The sequence below is a fragment of the Beta vulgaris genome, chromosome 9, assembly GCF_026745355.1.
Source record: "Beta vulgaris subsp. vulgaris cultivar EL10 chromosome 9, EL10.2, whole genome shotgun sequence".
Classification (NCBI taxonomy): domain Eukaryota; kingdom Viridiplantae; phylum Streptophyta; class Magnoliopsida; order Caryophyllales; family Amaranthaceae; genus Beta; species Beta vulgaris.
In genome coordinates, this window is record NC_079210.1 from 1348966 (window position 1) to 1369854 (window position 20889).

The following is a 20889-nucleotide window of genomic DNA, read 5'->3' on the forward strand; positions in this document are numbered from 1 at the left end:
TTAGGCCAATAAATGCAAGAATATACCTGCAAATGTGTTAACACTGTAGAAAATGACGGAGGGCTCCTCAGGTATAATGCTCCCCAGGAGTACTCAGGTGGAACTACATTAGGCCTCAAAAGGATGGGAGCACAACTCCATGCCAGCGGCCAATCTTTCAACAAAATAGCTTGACTATATGATGAAAGCACTCGCTTTCCACCCCGCTTACCACCAATATTAGGAAAACCTCTTTCAGATGGTATACAAGCAATCTCACCAAAAGCATTGCAGAAGCTGTTGCTGTAAAGCACGGCAAAGTTTGAAAATACAGCTTCCACAACAGATTCAGCTAGTGCACATATCTCTGAAGACAGTTCATTATGAGAACTAGCAGTGTCCTCTTCAAACTCTCCAAGATCTTGATTTTGTTTAATGCACTGAGAACCAAGAAACTCTACTCTTTTGGCACATTCAAGCATCACATCTGCTTCTGAGGATGATCGAAGACCTAACTTTCTCAGAATTTGAAGCCAGCCTTCTGTTGTGAACCGTTCCCCAGGAAATCTCTTTCGCTCACCAGAAAATACAGAGGTTAATAAATCATCATTTGGATCAAATAGAGCATGTGATTTCGACAGCTCCAAAGAAAATTCATCAGCGTTTCTTATGAAACGAGTCTCCTTGAGAGCATCCACCACAGAAGATTCAATTTGGAGCTCTTTCCAATTCATATAAATGTAGATTAATATGTCCTCCTTCTGTGTCTGACTTTTACTCTCAAACCCAGGCAATGCAAACTGTACTAGAATCTGCTGGTCATGCAACTCAGGAACACCCAGAGCTCGAAGTAGCATACTTTCATCAGAATCCATGCTATAGGAAAGACAACGCTCATCAAATGGTCTCAGAAAAGAATTTGAAGCAATCACACAGAGGTCGTTGCCATGTAATTGTGTATACGATCCCACTACTGTCTTATATATCGGCAATGCACGTAATACTTCCAGCTCCTCTCTCCCATAGTTGGACCTATTAGAGACAAAATCTGTAACGAAAAGATTGAACAGCTCTTCGCAATCTGAAGCTGGAAAAGAGGTAAGAACTGGAAAATAACCAGCTCTTTTAGCGATAACAAGTTTTGAAGCAATTACTTGTCCTAATGATTGGCCATTGGAGGGAAGGCAATTACACGGACCCGCACAATCCAAGAAAGCAGGATCATATAAAGGTATATTGCACTGGTTTAGAAATGACAACAACCAAGGGTATCTACTATGGGCCTCACTAAAAGCAAAAGAGTACGGCCGAACACTTTCTGGTAGAGATGGATGATCTACAGAAAGTCCACTCAACATGTTTTCTGATGTGTCCCTTTCCAAGACACTGTTGCCAGAAGATGCACACGTAGAAAGGGGTGGAATGAAAACAAGATCACGCTCTCTTATACGGCACAAGACTGGCCTGCCAAGAAATGCAGGTATTAAGGGCCAATCAGAAAACAGTGAAAGATCATCTGCTGATCCATCAAAGTTTTTCCAGAAGAGTCTAATCCAATCAGAACTCGGACCAGCTTCTCCACCAGAATTCATGTTATTTTCCCAAGAAAACCATGGAGCCATATTCGAGTTCATAACATGGTTCACCCAACTTTCATGGAAAACCGACCTCATATGATTAGCTAATAAATGAAGGGAAAGCTTGTGCAATTTCAACAAAGACTGTACTGAGTCATCAGAAAAAAGATCAGCTAAACTAGGCCGGTCCAATATCTTAAGGTGAATAAATTTTTCCAACAGTGGACGTAATAGCATCTGCTGGTCATCGTTTCCAACCCAAAGATCAGTGATTCCCAGCCTTGCTAAATTGTTCGCTGCAGTGGGACATGGCAAGCCTCTCAGCTCAGCTGCAATGGACAGAAACTTATTTCCACCACGGGAAACATTGAAACTATTAACATTTGTAAATCTATCCCTTTGAGCCGTTGGACCTCCAGTTCTGCCTATATCTTCAACTACTCCTCGTCCAAAGTCGAAGAGGGCCTTTCCTAAACTTGACATCATTTCAAGTGCATCCCCTCCTGAGGTTGTTGTACTATGAGTGGATACCCCATGAAGTCCACGGATGCTAGCCAATGATGTAGAACTTCCATCAAGTAGTCTACTTTCTTGTGGGGAGTTCAAGTCTACTAATGTGTCAGCCTCACTGGAAGCAGAAGACTCAGGAAGGTGGATGTCTGACAAGCAATACTCAAGAACATCAACATATGTCTCCACTGACCGGACAACCATAGATGTTGAGGAAACTCTAAGAAGATCACGAACCATTTTTGGTTTTATTTCTCGAACTGTAACTCCCACCAACTGAAGCTCACTTATGAGATACCATGGTACAGAAAACACTGGATAGTGCTCCTTGACAAAATTACAAACCGTAGCTGGAAGCAAACTATCACCAACTCCATTCCCAGGCTGTGACAGAAACATACCCTCTTCAACTCTCACAAGGCTTCCTGAATACAATGGCCATACCGGAAGGTCAGCAAGGCGAACATAGAATGGCCTTATTACGCGTTCAACTATGCATTCCCAATCTGCTTTAGGCACTCTTGCTGAAACCAACTTATTACCATCAGCCTGATCTTTCAGTGAATTCATATCTGATCTTGGCCACAAAGAATAAAGATGATCACTAAATGTCTTTAAAGCAAGATCAACTGCTTGGCCAGCACTTGGCTCATCTGCAGATCCTCGTCTCAACTTCTGCATTTCCATAGTGATCTCAATATAGGAATCACGAATGCAAGTCATCAACTCTTTATTCCAAGCCTCTATCAACTGACTTCCAGCATCAGGTTGTGCTTCATGCCCTTCCTGAACTTTGAATAGATAACGACCCCTATTGTGACGGACAAGAAAATATCCCATCATTGTGACAGGCATGTCTATCTTTGCAGACAAAGGAAGAGGGGACATGACACAGCTTGAATGAGATATGTCGGCAGGATGACCATTTCGGGACACATGAACTGCAACTCCAGCAACAGGTGTGAGGTTGTATGCTAGATAACGCCTGAGCAAATTAGGAAAATATACATTTTTAAAATGTGAGAATAGATAAGTTATTACAACGATGCTTTATCTGAGAGAGAGAGTAAGGTCATGGCACTTTTCATCTTCTTGATTATGAACATGTGATCATAGTGATTGAGGTATTAACATGGTTTACGAACACTATGTTCCTCAGGCTCTTCCATTTTACTTTCTCAAGTACCCGTGTTGGACCCTCGACACTCCGACATGGGTATAAGTTCTTCACATTTCGTCTGGGCCAATATCATGGAAACTTTTCATAATTATGAGTCAGTCACTTAGGCACGTAACCATGTCCGAGTCACATACTACAAACATTCGATATGATTCACCAATAATCCAAAAAAAGAAAAAGGAAAATGCAATGTAATAAAAACCTATGCTACTCATTCTTAGATAAGAGTGGCAGACTTGAGTTTAGATCCTAGAGGCTGACATTGAAAATTCTAAATCTGAAGATGGGAGGACACAACCAGGTATATCTCAGCCACGTCACAGCATTGCAGCCGCGTTATAACAGTTTTTTGAGCTTACAGAAACCACGATATTAGGCTGCGACAGCCATAAACCGTCTACAATGCCTGCGAAAGTAGTTTCGCAATCGCAACTGCATCCAAGATTCAAAACCTTGGGACACAATTACAAGTTTCCAAAGATATGATCAAGAAACTTGAACAAAGATTCTTTCTATCGTTATACATGCATATATAAGCAAGGAAACATTCATTTTCTCTTTTGGGAGCAAAGCGGAAGTTTCCATGTCCACTCAAAAGAGCCAAGTTTTCGGAACGCGTACTTGAGCTGAAATGAAGAGCTCATGCATAATAGATTGAAACTTTAAATTGCTGGCATGTGAATACCAACGTTATAATATCTATTATTCTCCAAGATTAGTCCTTTAGTGCAGTATAAACAACGTTAGTACTACGAAATAGAAAAAGCTAGCCGGTGGACTCAAAAAATATTTTTTACTCAGAAAGGAATCAGCAAGCAACTTAAACATAAAGAAGACATTGAGACTTGAGAGTCATATTAAACGTGTATATAATAGTCATATAGGAATGAACAGAATTAGAAACCAATCTTTCACTAAAATCTGTTTGACTTACCTATCAAGGGCCATGTTTCTTGTTTGTCCAGAACCCATACTGAGGACAGTGACCCATCGATCAGCGACTTTACTTTCTCCTTGGTGACAGGTGATGTCAATGACGTTCATCTTAGTGGCAGCATTTGAGCTGCTAAACAGCCTAGATATTTGGAACTTCCTCCATTTCTTTTCAGAAAAAGGATTTCTTACTCTGGCAGATGATGAATCAACACAAACTGAATAATCTTCTAAAGGTTGTAGGTTTCCTTCCTCCCATCTGGACAATGTGACCTAAAAATTGATCATATGAATTTATGATCACCAAGAATCCAAGGTAAAATTAAACTACAATGATGAAAGAAACAGTCATAAATTCAACTTTGAGCATCAACAATGAAGCCTCAGCAACACACCACTGAAACAAAAGATACTAAAAGCTACAGCAATCGAATGTAATTATTCTAGAGTCTAGAGATGCATTTTGTTTCCAAGTCGAAATGTAGTTGAAACAGCACTGGAACATGGAAGCAGAAATAAAGTGCTGCAATATTCAAGGTAAGTCATCATGTTTTATTTGAGAGTATCCAGCATTTAAAGAAATGAAACAATATTCTGTTGTTACATGCACGATAAGATATTCAGCAGACTAACTTCTAAGAGCATTGTGCTAAAACAGCCAAGTGAATCAAATTATTTTAGAGAAACCCATAATCTCTCAGTCATGGAGGCGACCTCTATGCTATATCTTTAAGAGCATTATACCTTATAATCTAGCCACATGGCACCTCCAGCCACTTGTCAGTGACCTCCTATATAAGAAATGAGTATCTTTTTCAAACTTCTATAAGGTCACATGAAATGGTTTTCATTTATAAGAATATGATCCTATATTTAAGCATTTTGCAAGGTATCTATTTTACTAGGCCACACTAGTGTCACATAATTCATAATTCGTTTTGGAACGAGGAACGAATTCGGGAACGGGATTCGCTGCATAGTGGTTTGATTTTAGGGGGATCTCCTTTATCCACGAATTGCTAATTGGCGAATTCCAAACTGGAACATTCGAACCAATTCACAATTCGCATACACTCCCAGCGAATTAGTAAGATGGTTATGGATAAAGATTTGCAAATAGTCACATCAGAAACACCATTTTAGAATTTTAGAGATTCTATGCTAAAAAAAATCATGTCTAAAGATGAATGTGGCAGAGCTACGTACATTTGGGTGGGTGTTTAGAAATAAAATCTGCAAGATTCGCAACAATGTCTTATCGAAGATTAGATGAAGGAGAAGCGGATATGGGAGTGTGAACATATACACACCACATCAGGAGGAATCAGTCAGGAGAACAAAGAGTTGGGATATAGAGATATTAGAAGTCGGGGTAGACCAAGGTTGCCATGCATAGAAGGGGTTAAAAAAGGACATGGAAGCTAGGTCTCCAAGATCATACTATATTGAGCATAAGGTCGAGTGGAGGAGAAGAGTTCATGTAAAGCAACTCATCCTTCTAGGATTAACGCTCTGATGTCGTTTCCATAGATAATCTAAGCAATCTTAGGCTGCTTGGGACCAAGTATGATACTTAGCCACTGCTACGGACATATGGCAGGTGTTGCCAATGCAGAGCACTTAGCACCTCAATCAGATCTTCGTTGGTGTTTGCTTGTATTTGCACAAACCCAAGTCCTTGAATCTTTCCTCAGATCTTGTTCCCAATAAACTAAACTAGTAGGACCAAAGACAAATTGATGCCCAAATAAACCTAAAAACCCATAACTTGCAGGTCATCTCCTTACATAACGATAAAACTTCGTGGAGATTGCTTTAAAGTAAGAAGATGTGCCCTCAGGTACCATGTGTATAAAATGGTATGGTATGATATGGTACGACATAGTACAGAGCTAAAGACAGCAGATAAAAAAGTGAGAACTCAATATAGTCAGACCCAGGCGGTCTTGTTGACTCGGTGAAGCTCACAATCCCTAAGCACATGATGCAGTCCTCAATACAAGGTCTACAGGGACTAATGGAGCTTCTAAGCTGCATCTAGAAATCAATGCTCAGAGGCTATTGATGGCAAGTATCTTCTTTCTGTAAGCAGATATACACCATATAAGTTCACATAAATGACTTTGTTACTTAATTGATCCGCTCTACTAATGGATATACAGTTCTCGAGGATTATAGTCCAGGACAACAGATGACGAAATTAAAAAAATATATATTACCTGTAAAACTGACTTCAAGGATAGAAGTACACGAGATCCATGCTCCACAAATTTGTCATATATCCGCTTTATTTTCTGAAACCCAGCATCAGGTTCCTCCTTCATGAAGTCAGATGAAAGTGGCATGCGGATAACGGTCATCTCAGATGAGAACATATCTTGGCCCACAAGCATAGGAGAAAATTGATCTTGAAACCGTTCAGTCAAATTAGTACCTAAAATGACATAAGAAGAAGCTTCATTTCATCAACCATATGTCTGTATCTATGCAGCTGAAAAGCCGAGATCCTAAAACCTCAGGAATGATACTAAAATTAATCAGCTGATAATGCACCTTGTAACTAAAAATCATGAACCGTCAGTTTAGGAAAACAAAAAGGACTACACCCAAACCAACTTTCTGACTCCACCTAACCGGATGATTGATACTTGCCAACATAAATGATTAAAAAAACATAACAAACAAAGCATTCAGGTCGGTCCAATAATATAATTTCGAAACCGGAAGATTCAAATTCAGCAACAAATTACAAAAAAAACAATAATGAGAATTACCAGAGTAGTACAAGCAATAGCAGCAGTAGTGTGGACCAAGCACTTTTAAACAAGACTGTATGAAGCTTGTGGATGCAATAGACAAGACCTTAAGTCAAATAGACTACATACTTACTCAGGAAAAAAGGAAAGCATAATCTTCATTGGAATCAAGAGTTTGATACACGGAAGGTGTGTGATTATGGTTTTCCTCGACTAGGTTTACAGCTCATTCATCAAGGGACAAGTTCTTACCTCTTAGAGCATGTACCATCACTTCCCATATTCTCTCTCCTCTTCTAGTCCTAGACCTAATCTTAAATTCTCTCTCCTCTCCTCTCCTCCTTACACATCACTTTTCAAATTCCAACAAGGACCAACACTTGTTTCAACCTTCTCCATCCACCCCCCCCCCCAAGAGTGAGGTTCGCTCACCTTTTCTCCGTCCTACTTTTACTATACCCCACCATATATTCTCCCTCATACCTCATTATTTTGTATTTTCAAATTTATAATTAATGTTGCTATTTTCAGAAAGACCATTGGTGAAGCTGGTCTTACTTCTAGCACAAATCACATCTTCCCTATAGTTGCCTTAGCTTCCCGCAATGGCTGAATTGCCTATGCCTTAGTCTTTAAACTCTAGACCAACTAAAAACCAATATAGCTCATTGTAACAACTCTCTCCAATTGAGGTTAACTGCTTTTGTATGAGAGAAAGTAGTTACCAAGTTCTGAAGATTATTCGACATTTCATTGGAGATTGAGACATCGCACGGGAAAATGCCAGATTTTTCAGAATAACTCTAGCTTTCAGGGATAAGAAGGATAAAAAAAATACTATATACTTGCAATATTCAAATCTAGTGTATAGTGGACGCATAAAGTGAAACTTGACTGAACTTCACTGGCCGATTGTTATGAGATCACATACGTACCCAAATATTTGACACCTATATAATTGACTTCTTTACTTCTCATGGACCTTTGACTTTTTCTTAATAATGCAAGCCATTTAACAGCGTGTATATTATTTTTTAAAAATCCCATCACAACAAAATATCTCCTTGTGACAATTAAAGCATTATCATACAGGCATAAAAAGAGGCAGCAACAGCAGCAGAAAGGGTAACAAATACTTACCAGTCAAAGAGAACACTTTTGCTCCAGGCGAGTGACTTGAGGAAGGAGCAAGCACCAGACCACGGGGATCAAATATATAGTAGTATCCCCCAGACATTACCGATAGGAGATCACAAACAGAAAAAGAGCTCAGCAAACTTAAACCATAATTAAGAGTATCGCCCCGGAGTCTCCAAGGAGGAAGGAATTGCAGGCTAGTAACTTCCTCCCTACTTAAGCCAGCCCCTTCAAAGACAACAAGTAAAGCAGGCCCTTGAAGTTCACCTGCACATCATTACAAGAGAAACTGAATTTTTGTTTTCGAAAAAGGTCTTGATCATAATATTTGCTAAATGAGTGTTCAGTTATGTTTAAGACGAGATAAGGAATTTCTATTATAGACCTACAATGTTGCTTACCTAGATTATGTTGCAACAGAGATTGGCGAGGATGTTCCCTTTTGTCAAAGATTATGTGCATCTTCTTTGTGTTGCAGCTATCTGCCAACTCAAGGAGGTCAAACAATAGAAAATCCTCACTAGCATATAGCGTCAAAAGCTCGCTAATTCTAGCAAAATCCATGCAAACCAAATCTTTCGCCATCTCTTCATCAACCAAAGACATACACCTAAGTGACTGCACACCCAAAATTGATGCCAAATCATCACTTATTTTTTGGTGCACAAAGTTTTTTCCAATTGAAATGTTGTTTGCCATCCACGGTGCATCATTGAAAACAAGATCTTTTGAATACATCAAAACACCAGAAGCATCTGGAATTAGTAAATGAGCACTTGAAACTTCGGCTGGAGGCAAGTCTGAAAAACAGTCTGCAACAGCTTCAAGAACACAAAGTACAAAACATAACTGATCATCTGATAGTGGAGATCCTTTTACATCAGTTTGTAACTTTTCCAGAACACGGAAATAGTCAGAAACCTCAAAACTAAGTTTCACACCCAAAGCTAAAAAAAGATCTCTAAAGCTTGACAACTCAGATGGAACCACATACAAGTAAGGATGAAATTTGACAGGCGAGTCAAATGCAAGATCATTTGGGGACACAAAGCCATCACCAATCCACACCCAAGAAACTCCTTCAAGAGCTGACTTCAGTAGCACAAGATCTTGAGTATTGATATACTCTTGCATCAATGTATAAACTGACATAACTCCCTTCTGCATCTCAGCATCAAAAGCAGGATCAACAGCACAATCTAACTTGAGCTGACAATATGATTTGCTCAGTTCAATCAGTTGAGTTGATAAAACTTGCACACCAGGACAATCCATCCAACCCAATTTACACTTTACATACGTGGAGCAGCACTCAGCATCTAATACATACATAGTAGATGACACTATCCACATGTCTGACTTAAGTCTTGCCATGCTGGGGGTTGCCACAAGATCACTAGAATTTTTCCATGGAAGACCTTGCAGAGGTGGATCAACATAGACTGGACACCATTTAATAGATTTAAGCTCTGACCAAAATTCTTCTTGTGGTTTACCATCTACCAAGCTACCTATAAAAGCACCAACATCACAATCATCTTTACAAATTGAAGAGTCAAGACCTTCTCCAAACAACTCCGAAGACTTTTCTCCCTCTTCAGTTGAAAGCTTTGGACCTAGAGCATCCAAACAGGCAAGCAACCTCCTTCCGTAAGGAATAGTTTCTGAGTCCCTTGAATCATTTAGAAGTGAAACTGTCCTTGCACAATCAAGTAACCCAGTATAACCTAAGCTCTGCTGTAATCCTAGGCTAGACAACATATCCAGTGTCTCAGGATCAGAAAATTCTTTAGCAGGGAAGAAAACTTCTTTGTGCAGTAGCAGGTGCAGCTCAGGAACCCGAGGATCATAAAGCCTGTCGATTTTTTCCATTTCCCCAGGAAGCAAATACTCAGAAATATTGTGAACAAAAATATCTCTGTCTATAGCTTCTTTTACCAGATAAAAGAATATAATAAATTGAAAATGCAGGTAAAAGATGACAGAAGACGTAACCTCACAAAACAAAAAATAAAAAATATGGTAACGCCAATTTTTGCATAGTAACAGAAAAGAAAACCACAAAGAGCCTTTGCATCAAGAATTTGCATGAAAACCATACATTACAATAACCAATGTCTACCCGGAAAGAGAAATTTAAAAAAAACGGGAGTTTTCTGACCCAAATATAAAAACAGAAGCTAGATAAGCTTTTCTTTGAAACAATTTATTCTCCCTATGCTTAGTGAACCAGAAGCATCACTTAATTATAGTTAAAAAATTTAAAATGGAGCAGGGAAGAGGCATATACTCCCTCCGTATCTTTAAGTTCCTCAGAGAGGGAATGTGGGAAGAAACCAAAATAAAGTGATAAACTCACTTTTGGCAATCTATCTTTGGCTTTCTAAAACTTCTCTTACTTTCTAGTACTTCTCTCTTACTTTTTCTTGTCCAATAAAGGTAATATTCCCAACAGAAACAACTTTCTGAGACATCCCATGGAGAAATAGGAAAAACATTTAAAGTTATCAATTGCTTTATAAAAATTTATAAACAAAAAGGACGAAGGTGGCTTATAAAATTAAGTCATACCTGGATGGCTGTTGCCAAGAACCATTGCAACCTAAAACAAATGGAGTGATTGAAAGTGCATCCTTAGTTGAAACATCCTCCTCAACCAACAGTTTTACTTCATGTAAAATAGTAGAAAGAGCTCCTTGTGATGAAAGAAAATCTGACATGCGATTCAGCACATAATGCTTATAGAATTCTGCCTTGGAAAATTCTTGAACATCCAGATATTTGCTCAATATGATTCGTTCTCCCTCTGATTCAGCACGGACAAAGTCGTCATCCAAAAGATCCTCACGTAATCCACTTGGTATAAGCCATTTGATACCTTTACTCAAGCTGACTAGTTTTCGGCTTCTGCATGATTCAAACATAGGAATATGTTTGATAACCTCGATATTTGTGCAATGCATTTCATCTTCAGAGAACCACTTGGACTGCAAAATAAAGTTTCTTAATTCATGCAATTCTCTTTCTGAGGAATCAGGAAAGAGCCCGTCAACATTATCTACCGTACCAGCTACATCCAGCAAGGCGTTAAGAATACCAGCTGCAGTGGGTGCCTGAACATAGTTCTTCAACTGTGGATGTTCGATAGGGAAGTCACGTCTAAGAAATAGACAACCTACTTTCAACAACAATGATGAAATATTTTCACTCCATCCTTCATCTTCAATAATATTTGAGTTCTTAGCAAGCTGCATGAGATGATCATTTCCAACTGGCAAGATAGGCCACTTAGAGAACACTGAGAGATCATCACAACTTGAACTTAGGTAACTCCAGAACAATCTCATCCAATCTACAGAGGGTTGCTGAACATGACCAGGGATCCACTTGACTTCTTTAGCATTTTGCCAATCCACAGGAAGTATCCGAAGGAGAAGCTTCTCAAGCAGATGACAAGTCAGAAAGGATACATTTGAATCCTCATTTTGTGCTATGTCACATAACTTCAAGTAAACTTCTTCCGGAATTGCCTTGTCAACCAATTGACTCGGAATCGGACCTTTGAGAAGATCGTAATCATTTCCATGAGCAATGTAAATTCTTTCATCCACACCTCTTGGATTAAATGTTGTAGATGAGCCATTTGCCAACGGTATCAAAGGTAAACCGTACAAACACTTAGACTGAACCGGTTTTTCCAAGTCAAATAAGCAATACTGAAGTGTCAAATTCAATGCAATTCTCTCAGTAAATTTACATTTGCGTCGAATCAACAGCATCCTAAGCAGCTGAGGTGTTAAAAAATGTAATGAAGGCCGGACTTCCACAAATCGCTCAACAAGTGTCTTCGAAACAGTGACCAGGGGTAGGCCTACATCCGATAATGCATCAACAAGATGAGGCATCTTCTCAAAAGTAAAATCAGGAAATAGAGCTTGCTTCGCTGAGATCCACTGACCGCCTCTAGCTTTTGTGTGTAGAACACGAACATCAATATCCGCAATAAACATGTATAGCTTCCGCACTACAGATGACCAAGGTTCTCCTCCTAATCTTGTCGGCCAAAAAGAGAGGAACCGATCAGAAGAACCAACTTCCATAGCCAGCTTTTCAAGCAAGTAAGCATATGCTGGGGCGGTAACATGCTCAAGAAGGTAAATATTCCAGTCGGAACGTTTTCTTCCACCACCTGACATGTCATTGCCAAACCAAATATCTCTCCTATTAGATGATAATTCAAAAAATGCATTGACATGTGCTGGAAGACCAGTGCTTATTGGCAAAGGTAAAAAGCAGAAGGCACGACCCTCAAAATTACTTCGACAATGAGCAGATAGTTCCCCATCTTGTGAAGTGCCAGGCAAAATGGTAAGAGATCCTTCAACCAGTGTGGAATCACAAGAGCCAGCATCAAACTTAGAAGACTGCAAGTAGGCAGCAACAGCTGACCATGGAAGGCCCTTCTGAGAGTTTAATTGGGTACCTGCAGACTTTTGGTCCTGTCCACTACCTAAACATTCACTCATCATCCATATATGTGACATAATATCAGATGAGGATTGTTCTCTAACCACAACCTTTTGTAATCTCCTGGGGAAATTTTCAACTCCATATCCTCTCAACTTATCAAGAAACTGTTTTTTATCCACCTTACACATCTGGGTCCCATTAAGGTAATCAAACATATAATCAAGGCCATGCAGGGGACGTTCTGGCTCAAGGAACGTATGCCTTTGCACTCTGTGCACCAGTTGCATCTCTGTATCAGATCCATCCTTCACATATAAAGATATGGATTTCACTCTGCGTAGAAAAAGAAGAGTCTCAGAAACAACCTTGGAAAATGAAGAGAATAGAGACATGACATCTTCAGGTGCATATCCTTCTTGTTTTATTTGGCTTCGAGGGGAAGTGCTGGCTGTTCTAAGAGGAAACCGGAAGAGTGTTCCAGGAAACTGATTTTGCAAGTCACAGCCAAAGTACAAAAATGGTGAGAATTGATCTGGAAATTGTTCCAGAATCCTTCTCCCTACAAACTTAATACGCAATCCAGGATGAGAGGGGGAGATACCAGGCAAGTTACATGCATGTGGATCAAACATCACAATGTTTTCCCCCGATACAAATGAAGGAATATCGGTAAAATGGTATACACAATTGAATCCTAGTCCGAACCTACCAATTGCAAAAGGCTTCTCCAGTTTGCTATCTTGACCAATACGTGAGATAGAATAAAGATCCTGTGGGCTGAAGATGGAGTCATTATAACAATATAAAGCAGGGCCCTGCCAGTCGGCCATCTCAGGTGAAAGCAACGATGAAGTTCCATAGTGAGTTTTATCCAGTAGAAAGATAACCTCTGAGGCTCCAGCATCCTCAGCATTCTGTACTAGCTCAAAAAGAATTCCAGGTCCATCAGCATACATCTCAAGTATATGTTTCAGCCTGGTGGTCAACGCTTCATGCTGACCAAATGCTTCAGCTGCCCCAGATAGGCTCAAATTCATCGAATCAGCACTCTCAGCTAGCAATGACCTCCGTAGTGAGCAGACACCAAGCTTCTCCGCGACATCATTTGATATGTTCCCATGCACAAATCTCTGAACAGATTGTCTTGCACTCAACGAGAGGGTAGATGCATGATTTGATGTACCGTCTGAATCTTCCGATCCGAGCAACCAGGGAGCATCATTATAAACTAAATCTGATGCAGGCAAGAGTCGACCTGAAGCATCAGGTAAGTAGATAATCACATGCTTTTCATTAAATGCAGCCTCAGCCAAATGCTGCACAACAAGAATAGCAGCCGTGAGTTCCTCTCCAGTCAAAGAATCATTCCCTTTCCGCTTAGCCATTCTACATAATATCTTGGCATAATCGCCAAAATTTAAAAATTCCCTGATGCCAAGCTCCAAAAATAGTTCCTTGAATACAGCCAAATCAATAGGTATAACACGAATATACGGAGCCAAATGTAAAGGACCATTTAGGACGACCTCTTCTGCAGTTGCAAAACCATCCCCCACCCAAATCCAACGGCATCCTTCCAGAACAGCCTTAACAATGTCTATCTCATCCGAACCAATGATATCTGTTAGTCTGGCATATATCCTTGGCATGGCAAGGGCTAACTGCTGCCGGAAGACTTGATCAGTCACAATCTCATTGTCTTTTCCAAGCTCAAGGATCTGCGCAGCAACCACACTTCCACCAGGAGCGGAAGACCATCCAAGCTGATAGGACAAGATTGTTGAAGCACATTCTCCATCTAGAATTCGCATACTAGCTGACACAAGCCACATGTCTGTTTTGGGTCTAACAAGCATCGGAGGAGCAACAGCTGATGGCACACCAGGCCAGGGCATAGCTGGATAGGGAGCAGAAACAATAACTGGACACCAGCAAATCATCCGAAGATCGTTCCAAAATTTTTCTAGGTCGGTTCTCATATTACGAGGCCTGAAGGCAGTTGCAGCTCTAGAAAACACTCTATTCAGTGTCCCTTGATCATCATTTAGTCGAATAGCAGCCCACCTTTGGGCATTTGCCTCCAGATATGCCAGAAGAACCTTCCCTCTGAGATATGCTTTCTCTGGATCCCCTTGCTTTATTTGTTCCACATATCGAGCACACTGTAATACTGTATCTGGAGATGCAGATGTCCTGAGGCCCAAACCCTGTAGAACATCTAAAATCTCTGATTCTTGGAAAGCACCGCATGGGAAAAGGTCAGTATCTTCAAGCAAAGCTAGCAACTCTTCATTTCTAGGGTCATATAAAGCACCTGGACACTTTATAGCACCTGTATGGGTCGGGACAAATTCTATATTCCTCATAGCTTCCCTAAAACTTGAATCCTCAATGCACAAATGTGACAAATCCTTTAGCACAGAGAGCATGATGCTATCACGATCCTCAGCTGGCAAATCTTTAATCCTACTGAACACTTGCCTCCTATAGAAATGTGCCTTGCCCATACGCTGCAAACCATAGTATCTCTGTAGTACATTTTCTTCAATATCAGAGGAGCTAGAAATGAATTCACTTCCAAGAAAGCAATTTGAAACATCCTTTGGTGGCAGATATTTTTGAGAATCAACTAGATCAGAAAAGTGGAAGTTATCATCAGATTCTTCACCATATACTGCATAAATGGGGAGCTTCTTGCACTTCCATATATCAGAGTCCCCCATATACCCACTAATATACCACTTCGAATCAAGAAGAAAGTTACGAAGCTCATTTCTGTCTTCTGCTTCTAGCACAAAAAGACATGTTAGCACGACACCACCACTTGAAGTGACAACATCAAAAATTGATTCCAGTACGGCTGGCCCAGTTGCATCACCAACGTAATATGACAGATCAGGATGCTCAATTCCATACTTAGTATCAAATATCTTGCATCCAACTTTGACAAGAACACATTTCAATCTCTCAGAAAGTCTTTCGACATTAATCAATTTTGACTGCTTGGAGGATCTATATAGATGCCCCGAAATGGATGGTAAGATGGGCCACTCATGAAACAAAGACAAGTTTTCACAATTACATCTGAGATATTGCCAGAATATGACAAACCACGAAGGAGTTGGATGATTATTCTGAGCCCTTCCATGCTCCCAAAGAACCTTACTTTTAAATCTCCACTCTGGAGGCATGATTTTGTCCAATAACTGAACAAGGTATTCAGGTTTAAACACAACTAGATTGGCCCCTGAGCAATCTGCAACACCTAAAAGTCTCTTCATAATCTTGTTAGAGAGATTCCCATCAATCACTCTATCAGGTACCTGTTGAAGCAGCTCGCGTTCCAACTCATTGCAAATGAACAAAGAGATGCCTTTAGAAGCTTCGGAGAAAGATCCAAAGCTCCCATTTGCCAAGGGCAGCAAAGGCAAGTTGTTTGCACACCTTCCAACATCAGAATCTAAGAGGTCTTCAAGGCAATATTCTAACAAAAGCACTCTCTGAGCACTGCTGAGACTACTTACAGAATTGCAGTCACGGATGAAACATCTCACTGTATCAGGGGTGATCACATTCCATTGAAAATCTGTTGTGGACTTCAAAAGCATGTTCCTCAAGGAATTAGGCAAACGAACAATGTGCTTCCCCAGCTGCAGGAGGACATTAGCGAGCTCCTCTTTATCAGTATACTCCTCATCATGAAGAAAAGATTCAGTAGGTGATACCCATTTCCCCCCTCCGACATCTGTATACAAGACAGGAGACTGAACAATGCTTTTGTAGATATGATGAATCAGTATACTCCATGGCTCCTCAAAGTCACCAATAGGCCATAGGGAATAATATGAGCTTGTTGGACCTAGAATTCCTTGCACACCAAGAAGTAATGTTTTAAAAACCGGCGCAACAACATCCTCCAAAAGAAGTCTGTTCCAAATAGATCTAATTTTTCCACTTCTATCCATATCCGCCCCATACCAAATTCCACGACGATTTGATGAAACTTCAAAGTATCCATTCACCTGCACTGTCAACCCAGTTCTTACAGGCAATGGAAGAAAGCAGAAAGCTCGGCCATCCTTAAGACCATCACCCTATACCATGGAAGGAAATGACGTTAGTAAATGACATATATATCACAGGACCAACTCACAACATAGGAACATGAGTATTCAAAAGATAATCTTCCTGGTAAATAAATTATACTTCCCCCGTTCTAAAATAAGTATAATACTTATCATATCCGGAAGTTTCAAATAAATGCAAAATTACTTTATTTGGCGTTGAGTTCTTTCTCTATCTCTCTTCATCTCATGGGTCCCTTTTTTATTCCTCTCTATCTCTCTCCTCTCCTTGGTTCTTGTGCCTCCCCCATCTTATATGTATTTCACAAAAACTATATTGGACCTATTGAAGCCTTCACATAGATGTTGTTCAAAGAAACAAGAAAAACACAATAAAAACACACTACAAGTTGTGTGATTCACAAAACATAGAATATTATAAAATGTATACAAGCTAACATATTTCTTTACTTGATTACTTAATTCATTTCTAGTGACAAAACAATGGCATTAATTACTATATATTTGAATACTTTCTCATCATTCCTACGAAAATTAAACTTTTCACAGAGTTATGGCATACTATGTTGCTCGGACTCTTCATTTCACCTCATGTACCCGTGTCGAATCCTCGACACTCGGACATGGGTGGGACACCAGTACACTTTGTTTTGGGCTAAAAAATAGAAAAAATTCCAAAAAATAGCCGAGTCGGACACTTGGACACGTACCCGTGTCGGACATGGGTACCCGAATGTGAGCAACATAGATGGCATAATTTTATGGGTAATTAGTAACAATCTATGGTACCAGGCCTTCCAAAGTTCCAATCCTATTAAGTTCAAAAAGCTTTAGCCAAAAATAACCCAAAACATGAGCTATACGCGAATGAGATAATAACAAGAGAATTTGCTTCCAACATTACCATCTATGTCATACTTGCACAACAATATGAGAGGCACTAGTTGCGGAAAACCATGAATTTTTTTAGAACTACCTAGCAAATGGCACTTTTTAAAATAACTACCTAATAAAATATTTTTAAAAAGAATCCACCTCATACAAGTATACAACCCAAAATTTTGAGTAGCATTACAATTTCATGGGATCGGTTAGCATTTGCCGTAATTGGGGTCCACCAAGCATCAACTGACTTGCATCTGCTTTTATCATATACTTCCTCCGTTCTTTTAAATGCAACATTTGCCTTCTTCAAAAATTTCACATTAATTTTGAGTACCATTTTTTTTATTTGGTGATATTTTCTCTATATCTCTCTTCTATCACATGGTTCCCACTTTTTATCTATCTCTATCTCTCCTCCTCACATGGCTTTCTTCAATAATGTGTCAAAGGGGTGATGTTGCAATAACAATGGAGCGGAGGAAGTATAAACCAACATCTCTCCAAAAGTTCACCAATTGAAGATTGAAGGCATAAGATCCACGCTAAACTTACTTCTCTCTTGCATCAACCAAGTATGATTTGCCAAATTAAAGCCTGTTGGTGTAAAACCCCGCATTCGGACATACACAATTTTAAAGTTAGTGTTGAATTTTCGCACTTAGAGCTTTACAAACTTGGAGATTTACGTTTAGAGTCGTAATTGGGGGTCATGTATTCGAATTTTGAAATGTAGTTTGCAAATCAGGCTTACATGATCCATGATTTGTCCATAATTTTGTTTAGAATTTTATGTTGAAGGAATGTCCAATTCATCCTATCAACTTCTTTCACCTCCATGAACTTGTTTGTCTAATAAAGATCCTAATCTATCCATAACACCGTTTTGTTTTTGCAAAAAAAAAAGATAAAAAAAGTCTAACAAGGACAACAATAAAGGAGATGAAAGAATAAACCGAGGAAAGATGTAGTGGAATAAGTAGATCGAAGGTGAAAGGAATTAGGGAGGTAGTTGAGGAAAAGGAATAAAGGGGCTAACAAGTAATTTTGATTTGCACTATATGGAGGAAAGTAAGTCAGTTGGTACGACCCATCTACATAAAATACTAACGGGTTATGTCAAATGGTAATGCTAGTACAAAAAATTGGTTTTGAAGTAGAACATATATATATATATAGATAGAGAGAGAAAGAGAGGCAAGATCACATGAGAATGCTCCTTACATGAAAAATGAGAATGAATCTCAACCACACGATTGGTTTAGAGTTACAACACTTCTTCATTAGAGTTATATCCCTCTAAAAAATTTTGAATTCAAAAAAAAAATTGTTTTTTTTTTCAAATATTTTGTTTTTGGAGTTACATCACTTTTTCATTAGAGTTACATCACTTATTCATAGGAGTTATAGCGTGTAAAATTCATTCTCATTTCTCATATAAGTATGCATTCTCATATGAACTCACTTCTATATATATATATATATATATATATATATATATATATATATATATATGTATGTATTAGGTAGTCATTTACAAAAAGCACCATCTATTAGGTAGTTCTAAACAAAAAGACCCTAAAATTAAAAAAAAAATGGTAAAGGGGATAAAATTATCAGTGATGTTTTCCACCATCATTCATCGCCACCAACATCAATAAAAGCAGTGTAAGAACAAAGTCCAACAAACACCACCATAGAAAGAACACGAAGAACAAGCCTGAGGTTACATCCAACCACGATTAGACTCTAGTGATCATAGTATTAGTGGCACACAAAGCCGATAAAGGAAACTGAGAAGTAGATAGGTAAAAAGGATGAGGAGAGAGAACACGTTAGCTAATGAATGGACTAAGAGTATTCACGATTAGGGCATGGTGAGTGTCGAGATTCTCATTTTAGAAAGATTCCTACTTATTCCAGCCTTAAAAGGTTGGATACGTAGCATTGGACAGCATGTAAGTTTCTGATTGCCACCATTTTTGCCACGTCACAGGTTCCAAAGCGTAAAGTGCTTCTTAACTCCACAAACCCATTTCCCGTGCATCTCGATGCGTTTCCCATTTTCAGAACACCAAAACAGAACCAACCATCTAATCTGTGCTTCCCCAGATCGCAAAGAGAAACTAAATACACGACATGCTCCAATAATAATGAAGAATACCAATCATGTAAATTCCTATCATTTCACTCTGCCGAAAGCCCCCACTTAGGGTCTGTTTTATTTAACTTATTTTGTCTTATCTTATCTTATCTGAACTTATCTTGTCTTATCTTAGCTTAGCTTATTTTTTTCCTAAAATGAGTGAAGATAAGTTGAACATAACATCTTATTTATCTTATCTTATCTTATAAAATCTTAAATAAGTTAAAATAAGTTGAACACAACAGGGCCTTAATGAGCAAAAAAAGGAATCTTATCACAATTCAATGCCCCATTCGCCTCTAAACTTCATATATTCGTGAAAATGACCCCTAAGAGTAAAAAGGAAACTCAATGTATCAACAATCAACCAAATAACCTCTTCCAGAAAAACAACACTGCATGACGGTGCAAAAAGAATTTCCAATAAAAACTTTTGTGGTCTCAAAGCCTCCACAATTCCACATTACCACAAGTATGAAGCTTCCCCAACCTAGCAATGCAATTGCAAACCCACTTCGAAACCTTAACCTTCCAAAAAAAAAAAAAAAAAAAAAAAAAAAAGAGGAGAAACATATTATCAAACATGTTATACCCTTACACTAGAGATTGTGGTTCTCACAAAGCTATAATTCTAATAAAGTAACTAATAACCCTTAGGCTCTATACTCCTCAACTTATTACAATAAGTTTGAGTGCAACAAAATAAGTTAAAATCCAGCAAAAATAAGTTAATTTCAACAAAAATAAGTTCGGCAAATATAAGTCAAGTTCAGCAAAAATTAAGTTTGACAATTCACGATCAATAAAGAAAATAAGTTAAGTTAACTAAAATAAGTTATGGTTAGCGAAAATAAGTTATGTTTAGCAAAAATAAGCTAAGTTGATCAGCAAAGATAAGTTAAGTTGTGTCAAAAAAAAAAAAAGATAAGTTAAGTTCTCGAAAGATGAGTTAAGTTTAGCAAAAATAAGTTTAGCAAAGATAAGTTAAGTTCAGAAAAATTTAGTTAAGTTCTACGAAATAAGTTTAATTCAAGAAAAATAAGCGAAGGAGAACAGAGCCTTAATATTATAAGTATAAGATCATAAGATATGCATATATCTAAGCTATATTTCTAACTTAGTACTATTAAGTATCATAAGATATGCATCTAATAAAAGCTATATTTCTAATAACCCTAAAACTAGAGAACTCCAACCACACTGTAGGGTACAATCAATTTAAGGCCCCAACAGT

At 38.7% G+C, this 20889-nt stretch overlaps 1 protein-coding gene across 2 annotated transcripts in view; it reads right to left on the reverse strand.

The window, feature by feature from the left end:
• LOC104902583 (uncharacterized) overlaps positions 1 to 20889 on the reverse strand; it is a 34821-nt gene that overhangs the window by 7296 nt on the left and 6636 nt on the right. For both annotated transcript variants that reach the window (XM_010690402.4, XM_048636756.2), the window contains 6 exons: positions 10644 to 16636; positions 8474 to 9927; positions 8076 to 8339; positions 6399 to 6613; positions 4181 to 4452; positions 27 to 3051 (listed from right to left, as the gene is read on the reverse strand). In XM_010690402.4, the coding sequence (XP_010688704.2) occupies positions 27 to 3051; positions 4181 to 4452; positions 6399 to 6613; positions 8076 to 8339; positions 8474 to 9927; positions 10644 to 16636 (11223 nt within the window). The remainder of the gene's footprint in view (positions 1 to 26; positions 3052 to 4180; positions 4453 to 6398; positions 6614 to 8075; positions 8340 to 8473; positions 9928 to 10643; positions 16637 to 20889) is intronic.